Source organism: Xiphophorus couchianus, chromosome 17 (assembly GCF_001444195.1).
Source record: "Xiphophorus couchianus chromosome 17, X_couchianus-1.0, whole genome shotgun sequence".
NCBI lineage: Eukaryota > Metazoa > Chordata > Actinopteri > Cyprinodontiformes > Poeciliidae > Xiphophorus > Xiphophorus couchianus.
The window spans coordinates 5,834,428-5,844,224 of NC_040244.1; the positions used below are offsets into that span (position 1 = coordinate 5,834,428).

Here is a 9,797-nt window from a genome sequence, read left to right on the forward strand (position 1 = left end):
TAAAAAAAATACCCATCATTTATAATTAACATGATAGAAGCGGAAATTGTTCCTTTACCTTGACCTTCCGGACCTCATTGGCTTGGAATTCAGGTGTGCAGTTGTGATGAATGAATCCCATTCCTCCCATTAGCTAGCAAATTAGGAAGGAAAACCACATTTAGCTTTAAAAAGTTGCAAGCTTAAATTAAAAAAATAAAAGCGAAGTCTGCATTTCCTTACCGCCATAGCAATTGCCATGGCTGACTCTGAGACGGTGTCCATGGGCGACGAGATAAGAGGGGTTTTCAGGGTGATCTTCTTGGTGAGTGCTGATGTCAGGTCCTGTAAAAGTTAAAACAGATTGCACACTTCATCCAGCAGGGGGAGTAATACACTGTGTCACCATTTTTAGTCAATGCTGATTAAAGTGAAAGGAAAAGTCCCAAAGCCTCTCAGTTTGGCGTTACTCTGTGATTTAAATGGCTGAACATCAAATCCAGTAAATTGGGCTCTGGCTCATCATTATGTTTCCCTAAACAACAGAATTTACCTTCACTTATCATCCACTCCCACAAGAATCAGCACTTTTGGGATTCTTTTTTTTAAAAAAAAAACACTTGTGAACGAAAAAATAAAACAGAAGCAGCATTCCTCGCATGGGAAACCAGCAAATCAGTCTAACTCACATCTCAGATTTGCTCTCTATCTCACATAGACGTAAACTATGGAGGCAGATCGCCGTGTTTCTCAGGAGTTCACAGTGAAGGCAAACAGTATAATATCGTATTCTGATTTTACTCAACGGGAAGCTTTGTGTCAGAGAGGGAAGTCAAAAACCTCACAAATTTAATCTTCAAAATGGAACTTCAAGTATCAAACCAATATGTTCTTAATGACTCGTGGGTGTTACGCCTAGTATTTCCTGTCATGGCTTTCCATGTTTGTTGTGATCAGAAATATTTCTTTAAACTTGTTTCTTTAAAACAGCAGCAGACAACACTTGTCAAGTATTAAAAACAGTACAACAAAAACAGCATTGTAGGGTTTTGTTTTTATTGATTTCTTTTTTAAAATAACTTGGTACTCCTAGCTAGCATACTTGCATGAATGCTAACTTGTTAATGCTCAAACCAGACTCTCAGACCGCCAACCGAAATAGGATGTTTCCATGTATCTATTATTAAATAATGTCAAACTGAGCTCATTAAACTGCTCAGTTGTAAACAACAGCTCTGGAGAAATCGCAGAGAGATTATAGATCAATTAAACTAAAACCCTTAGAAATGGATGGAGCAGAAGAGGGAGGTTTCATTTCGTGTAGAGCCCAGAGATTAACTCATCTGTTGAGCGCCGGATGAGCCACTGACCAGACGTGAACATAAACATGAGGGGTGTGGGTGCAGCCGCTGTCTAACCACACTAAGTAAAAACAGCAAGTCAGAAAAAGAGCAGCTCTCGTGTCAGTAAGAAGTGGAAAATACCACGACTTCTGTAAATAACTGGATATAGAAAACAAGGCTGCGATGCACAGTGGAAGATTTTACGTGTAGCTCTGCTTTCTTTTCATTTAAGGAGATAATTTCCAAACGTTTTCATCATGAGGGAGTAAAGCGATAAGTAGGAAGTTCTAGCTCATGAAAAAAAACAAAAAAAACACTAAAAGCTGAAATAGTACTCACCACTTCATCAGAGGTAAAGTCAATGAAGCCAGGCAAAATCAGGAAGTCACTGAAAGACAAAGAAGAAATCAGAAATTAAAGAGAAAAAAATGGAAAAATAATGGATCATCATTGAAATCTCAAGACATAATTAATTAATAGAAACTCCAGGAGCTCCAGATTAAGACTTCACTTAATATGAGCCGACAGAACAACATAAACCGTTTTTATACCAAACTGAGGACTTGAATTACATCTTATTGTTACGAGTTGCCTCTTTGTGTTTTGCAGAAGAAAAACATGGCTGAGAACAGACACTAAGGACAGCAGGGTACACCATGTACCTACTAAAAAGCTAGAGTTGACCTCTTCATGCTGAGTAAACACTACAGGAACTAGAGTGAAATAATTTTGAGGAGAAAAAGCTAGACAGAAATAGTGTGTCCCCCTCCCCCCTTCAGGCAGTCTGTGTGTATTTAGTCGTTTTTGCAGATGGGTGTTAGACCATGCAGTAGATGAATGGAGCGGCATAGGACTAAATGGGAGCTTTGCATTTTTAAAATGAATGTCAGATGAGGAGTACATAGTGGGAATGGATCCAAACTGAGGAAAGATGAGCACTACATGAAGAGTGCAGGAGACTGGAATATGAGGGATGACTTTTAATCTATTTTGCTTCAGTGTGGGTGGAGACCAGGAGTCAAAAATAACTTCCCTGAATGGGACACTAAAAGGCAGGAGTCCCAGCCGCCAACAGTACGAAGGATCCACATCTGTTAGCATTTAGCTGAAGCCTCAGACCTCAGCAGCATCACAGTCTGAACCGACTCAAGAGTCAGAAGCAAACAGGCTCTGATTCCAAAAGGAAACCAAAGCCTGTGGCCTATTTGTGGTTTTCATTTGAATGTTAAATGTAGACAAATCCAGGATGCTAAGTGGGAGTGTCTGAAGATAAAAAAAAATAAAAAAAACAAAGGTCACTTTGCTCACTTTCTCTCATCCTTAGCATTCAAGGGATCTCGCATTTTTGAATGGGAACAATCAAAACAAATTAAATAAATCTAAAGAGCATTCTTAAAATCCAGTATCAAATTAAAACCAAATTACATTTCAAATCTATAAATGGTCTGCATAGACACCCATTACTTGACTGTGACAAAGAATGGTATTCTGCATGCAATCATGTTTCTGAAACAATACTGTCTGGCTGAATGTTTTTGTACAACCATGAATTATGGTGGATGCTTTAATTCATGTATTATCCTTGGATTTTTTTTAAACCCATTGACCTTTTCCAATCATTCTCATGTAACAAACTTCAAATTTACATTTATTTCATTGCAATTTCATGTTATAGACAAAGCAGTCTGTAAAGAGGAAGGAAAGTGAGCCTGTAATGGGTTCTCTTCTATCTCCACCTTGAGAGTTGTTGTCCTGATGGAAAGTGAACCTCTGCTCTACTTTTAAATACAACGCAAACTATCCAGTTTTCAGACAATACTGCACTATAATCTATCTTCATCTTTCTATCAAACATATATTACAATATTCTTGTTAAGCACTGTAATTTAATCCCCGTCATGGTGCCACTTTCGCTTTTTCACAGATTAATCTCTCGACATTAAAACAAGTAGTCTATCTTCTTGTTTCTGCCTGTTACATGAATAACACCTGGGCTTACCCATGTTAATCAGTCTGAAGTATTTAACATGCAGGTGCACATATCCGAAAGCATAGACGGACGTCTGAAGTGTCATTTCTGCATGTGGTATTTATGGCACAATGATACAGGAAGTTTCACTAACAATGAGTTCCTGTGTGATCTTGCTTGTTAGATTTTTTGCGAGTAAAAAAAACAAAAAAACGAATGATTTTACACATCACATTTTTTATTACTATTTTGTATCGAGAGAGAAAAAAATGCTGAATTTCAACCAGTGCTACAATTATCCTTTTTAGAGAAAAAAAACAAAACAAAACAAAAAGACAACGAAACCTTTAACTAAGTTACATGATGCCCATTCAGGCAGCTATAAGTAAAATGTTTTACAGAAACAGGAATGTCGTCTTATTGCTAAGCAGCAGCGAAGCAGAAACAGAACGAGGCCAGAGATTTTCAGCTAATAATTAAAAGTGCTTTAGAGGACAGCTGTAAAGGGATCCAGAGCATGAGTAAGAGTTGAAAATTGATCAAATGGTTGGGGATTTATGTGAGTGGAAAGAAGCTGCACATGCATCTCAGGTCCAGAATTTTTTTGTTCCAAAACAAAAAGATGGATGGCTTTATGTTTAGCTATTTCTATACAGATGAAACCTGAGGTTTACCTACACTGCAGAAAAGAAACATAACTTTTCTTTCTCTCTTGCTGTGATACTGAATCGTTCTCGTGATAAGCAGAATTATATCTAGTTGTTTAGTGCCAGGATAATAAAAACAATTAAAAAAAAAACATTTTTAAAAACACATTTTTTAAGCGAAGTCTTTCCGAGGTTTTTAAGTCCATTTGAATTCAACTCTTATTTGTTTCTCTGTCGGAAAAGAAACTGATCCACCTGATTAACTAAATTAAAAACCTCAACTTTTTTTCCCCTGGTATTTAGCAATTAAAAATAATTTTGGCAATCCTAACTGCCTAAACCTGTCTGATTTAACACTGGTGAACAAAAACAAAACGAAAAAAAAAGATTATGCGTCTCTTAATACAGTGTATGTAAACTTATAGGTTTCAACTATGAATTTAAGTTTCAACCCATGGCTAGCTGATCCATAAAGCATGGGCCACCAACATGGTAAGAGAGAAGCAAGAAAGGGTGAGGCAACGGTGCTTAATTAAAGGAGCACAACGTGTGCAAGAAATAGCATAAAGTGTTAGTCATGCATTCTGTGTTTACAAGAGAGGTCAAGCACTTTACTGATCTGTTCAGGTAAATAACAATAACAAGCGTTATGCTGACGGGAGCAAATTTTTTGTTTCCCCCATAACCAAGATCAAGTTGAGCATTTAAGCAAGCTTCTGACACTTTATTGCATAAAAATCATCATAATTTTGGGATAAATGCAAATAGTTTTTCTTTAAAGAGCAATAATTTGCTTCCCCCTTTAAATTTAAAAAAAAAAAAAACATCCTCAATAGACAGAGGGTTTCTTTAATAGTTTGAAGATGATTGGTTTACTCACTTGTAAGTCAACCCATCTCCTTTAGAGCATAGCTCTTCAGCCGTATGGCCATCCGAGACAACACACTGTTGGTCAGATCTGCTGGTTCAAAATGCGTTGACCATTACAAAGCACTGATGTGCACACTTATCTTAACCTAACCTAATTGAGCGCTTAAAAAATATATATCTTAAACCTTTTGATTCTGTTTCACGAATGTACAGAGATGTGTGGGGAAGAAAAGAAAGAAAAGAGAAACTTGCATTCTGTGATGCGTGGATACTTACTTGTATGTAAGGCCGTCGCCAACTGAAAAGAGCTGCTGTGCTGACAGTCCATCATCTGGGATGTAGCCCGTACCACCACTGATTAAATAATCCGCCATGCTGCCAAAAGATCACACAGAAGCGCAACCGCAGGAAAAAATTTACAATATGCACATGACGACAGGGATTGAATGTTTTGCAGGACCCGTACAAAATGCGGTGTTCTGTATGAAACATTTTAAATCACAGAGAAGCTTAGTCAAAAAGTAATCCACTGTCACCACAAGATCTGAAATATTGCATCACTAAATAAAAGAAAAAAAAAAAAAAAGTGCAATAGTCCTCACATTATCCAATGTTTGGCATAAACCCTGAACACTGACCAAGTAACGCACAAATCCATCGCTGTGGGTAAACAGTGGGACCTTTTGAATTAAAAAAAAACATACATCTTAAATTTAGCTCAAAATTATACTAAACTAAATGCTGCGTTACACACACAAACACTCCTCTGCACCATCATATGTATCTTGACTGAAGTGTCACTGGCCTGGTGACCTAGATTAGATTATCGGCAGCCAGCAAACACTAGCTGCTAGCACTCCACACCCGTAGATAACATAACAAAAAATCCGATGCTTCAGATCATTCTTTGTTTTTTACACTGAGGTGCATCAAAGGAGTATCTCTATTTGACCATCTTTGATGGGCCTTGAAATCTATTACGGGGCCCCGCTTATCTCTACATTTTGGGAACAGGATGCAGCCCACCTTATGGTATTTTTCTAATCTTGTTTATCTTTTAACTGGTCTTTACCATGCAGATGAAAAAAGTTATGAGGAACTAACTGCAATCAATATATTACTATATACCAGCAAAACAAAAACCTGAAAAAACGTGTTTCTCTTTTCCTGCAGCTTTTGGAAAGGTATGTTTAAGAGTAATGAAGGAAGTATAGTGAAAAACACTAACAAACTACTTGCATTGAAGATACAGTAGGTAAATGTCGCAACTATTCGTTCTATTTTAGCGTTTTAATCACGCCGAATTAGTAATAAGGTTCACATATATTATTTATACTGTAGAATGTCCCTATAAATAATGGTGAATATCTAGAAGAAAGACTTCTGTTATTTTTAATATATCTCTAACGCAAGTTTGGCACTGGACTCACAGGTCTCCTTTATTTCGACTGTATTCAAGAAAATAAAACTGTAAAATAATGTCCCGTTAGCAAAATGTACAGAAACTTCCACAAAAGTTGCATTAAATTAGCTATTTAGCTGGTAGAAAAAGATGCGTGAACACCTGTTTACACACTTCAGTGGCTACATCTAGGTTAGCTAGTTCAATGATTAACATTATTAGCTTTGAGCTATAATGTCTAATATCTGCTAGTCACTCTCAGAGGTTAAATAGTAAAAAACATTATTATCACCACCAGTTTGCAACATTATAACGCCCATATAAATGTTAAAGATTTAAACGCTGAGTCAACAATATTTTTTTATCATTTAAAAAAAAAAAATAAAGCTGCATAAATAAAATTAAAACATTTCGGACAGTTTTGCTGTTGAACCCATTATATTTCCACATTAACAATGACGAACTTGTGAACTACATCCAGACTACTCAGTTTGTAGACATGTGGGAGCGACCGCTAGCATGTAGCATTAGCAGGTTTTGTTGCCCTATCTTAGGGTTCAGTCGATTCTTCCGAGAATTTAAGGTCTACGACTTAAGCTTGCACGCCGTTTAGCAGCCAATAAAGCGGCTTAAACTGTTTAAGTTTACCCCAAGAGTAAAGTCGAGCATCTTTCTTTGAGTAAGCTAGCAGCTGCCTGAGAAACCAGATGCCCACGTTGACAAAAAAAAAAAAAATAGGGAACAACTTTCCAGCTGCGAGACCCTCGCGAAACCGTACGAAGGCGACTGTAAAGGCGGAACTACTAAAATACCTCGTAGAGAAATGAACAAGATGAAAACAAAGATCCTTTTTCAGTCCAAGATGTGAATATATATATCTGCAGGAGGCTGAGAAGTGGTTGCTTGGTCGCCGTCTGCAGACAGTGTTGGTGTTATGTACTGAGAGCAGCGTCACATCCCCTCCTCCCTACTTCCACCATGAGGCCAGTTAACCCGATCGATCCTGCGATCAGGGCCGAGATAAAACTCCTTGGGGTTGGGTGCCTAGGCAGAATCCGGTTTGGGGTCATACTTCCAGTAGTTGCAAAAGTGGTAATGCTGCTTTAAGGTTTTCCACATTTTGCAGCCGAGCAATTCAGTTTCCTGGGATTGTTTTTGATAGACCAGCACGCATAACTGTGAAGTGGAAGAAACATTACTTGTACTGTTCAACATTTATTATTAAAAAATAAAAAATTACAATTGAAAATCATAGTATGTTTTTATATTTAGCCCCATTCACTCTTGCAACTCTATGAAATCCAGTGACACCAAAATTGATCTACAAGGAAATCTTATGGGTGAGAGAAAACTAAACTTGAGCATCCCTATGGGGAAACATAGCTCTGGCAGCATGATGCTGTGGGATATGCGCGGCTGAATCCAGGTTAACCCCGACCATTATTACATTTATGCACTATTGTTTCATCTACAGTGTACAATTCCCTAAAAATACGCTAAGGTTTATAATAAAATTTGAAACTTAAAGAGGTAGGACAACTGCTGAAAGGCACTACAAGCAGACTAGCTATTAGCTATTCTGGACGTTTCAGACAATGAACAAGAACATTTTGTGGCTTTTCAGTTTTCGTGTTTATCAGATACGCAAAACCTAATATATCTCATGACTGCTGGTTCTTTTTTTAGGTGAACCATCTTGTTAATGTTAGAAAAGGTTGTTTTAAATTGCGTCTCATTCACATGTTCATAATTGGCCTGATTGCACAGAGCGGTCACCACTTCATTCACATGAAAGCAGTTACGTGAAATCTAGCTATGCAAGGTCAGCATTATAGACACTACAAGGAGAGTTTTTTTTTAATGTCTGTTAGGTCATTGGGTTTCTTTGCATTAGCCGCTTTCTGCTCAGATAACATCTCATATTGGGAAGTTAACAAGTGCCAGAGGATGTCATATTTAAAACGATAAGAAATCACTCTGAAACCGAGCATGACTTTACATGAATGGTTTCAGAAGTAATCCTAACCCCTCTGTACGCAAACCTTGCAAGTGATAGCTGTTTCATGCAGTCATGCGTCCTAATTGACATTTTGCCCTTGTCATCAAGCAGATGACAGCCAAGAATCATTTCCTATTGCTTCCTCACTGCTAATTTTATCTGTCATTACCTCACTGCAGCTCAGAGAGGCCAGGAGAAAACTGCCAATCAGAACTGTGCTATACAAGCCATTGCAAATAGAGGGCAGAATTTTGACAAATATAATTCACACTCCTCCCTGGATGAGTCTTTGGTAAGAGTTGCTTGCTATTTGCCAAGTTGACTCAGGAAGATCTGTTACACTCTCTTTCTGTGATATTGAATGTGGGTCATTACAGATATGGGTCAGTGGTTCTTTTATGCACTGCTGCTATTCTGAGCACTTGATTCAGCATTGTTTGTCTTCCCCACTGCATTCTGCTTGCTCTGGCCCGAGTGGTGAATCACAGAGCTTGTGCACGAGGATCAGAAAGGGTTGGATTCAAAATAACACCTGTCTACTCAAGAGGAGCTCTTAGTGTTGCGTTAGCGTCGACTGCATCAACAGCGGGTCAGTTCAAACCAGGAATTTGCAAGGTGCAGGCATGTGTGCTGACAATCAGCCTGACCACCATGAACTTATTTAGCATGTGTGACTTGGCAATATTCAAATTCATCTCACGAATTTGAATATCATCAAAATGTTTGTTTATTTCATTTTTATGTTATTCTTCATTTTAATGATTGGTGTTTAAAGTTAATGAAAATCCAAATTCAATTTCTCAGACATTTTGAATATTTCATCAGGAAAACTCAATACTCGATCAGGGCTTCCTTTGGAATTGCTTCATCAATCCAACATGGAGGTGATTGGCCTGCAGTTCATCTACATTTTTCAGTGTGCTGCCTCATCTGTGTCCTTTTTTCTACTACCTTTTTCCTTTCACTCAACTTTCCTCCTGGACATCCTGAAGCTCGACCCGTCCGATATGCAGCCAATTGACAATCAGAGAAAACTGTCTTTCAACGGAGACCTGAACAGTTTACTGGGAGCAAGTCTACTGGGGAGCAGCATATCTGAATCCACCAGACCCATTTCCACGGACGCAGCACCCAGGAGAGCCAAAGGATCTGCCTGACTGGTGATGATGGGAGCATCTGCATCCCCATTGTCTTAAACAACGTGGAGATCGTGGCGAGCCAGGATTCAGGCATCAACAGCAAGGCGAGTTGCAGCAACAAGGTTAAAATTCAACCTGTCGCCAGGTACGACTGGGAGCATAAGTATTATTTATGCTCCCAGTCATAGGTGTGACATTGGTCATAGGTTTGACAAACCTATGACTACTTCATACTCTCTCCTCATGAAGGGAGTATGACGTAGTCATAGGTTTGTCACAAAAAAAAAGTAAATTTTGAACACTCACTTTTCTGGAGAAAAACCTGCTTGAGTCCGAATGGCGTTGTACCGCTGTGCTGCTGTTTCGTGTCCATGGATATGTGAAATGTGCCGGATACAATGATCCCCTTCCTTAAGTGGAGCACTCGTACATGAAGGCTGTGTGTCCCC

General features: G+C 38.4%; 1 protein-coding gene across 6 annotated transcripts in view; it reads right to left on the reverse strand.

Moving 5' to 3' along the window:
* Window positions 1-7,175, reverse strand: part of impdh1b (IMP (inosine 5'-monophosphate) dehydrogenase 1b) — a 12,388-nt gene extending 5,213 nt beyond the window's left edge. For 2 of the 6 annotated variants that reach the window (XM_028043644.1, XM_028043641.1), the window contains exons 1-6: window positions 7,023-7,175; window positions 5,085-5,183; window positions 4,819-4,899; window positions 1,662-1,710; window positions 223-324; window positions 59-133 (exon numbers count right to left, since the gene is read on the reverse strand). In XM_028043644.1, coding sequence (XP_027899445.1) covers window positions 59-133; window positions 223-324; window positions 1,662-1,710; window positions 4,819-4,899; window positions 5,085-5,182 — 405 coding nt within the window. In that variant the 5' untranslated portion in view covers window position 5,183; window positions 7,023-7,175. Of the gene's footprint in view, window positions 1-58; window positions 134-222; window positions 325-1,661; window positions 1,711-4,818; window positions 4,900-5,084; window positions 5,184-6,858; window positions 6,960-7,022 lie in introns of those variants that run through there. The other 4 variants (XM_028043646.1, XM_028043645.1, XM_028043643.1 and 1 more) reach the window with 3 other exon arrangements.
* Window positions 7,176-9,797: the final 2,622 nt, after the last annotated feature.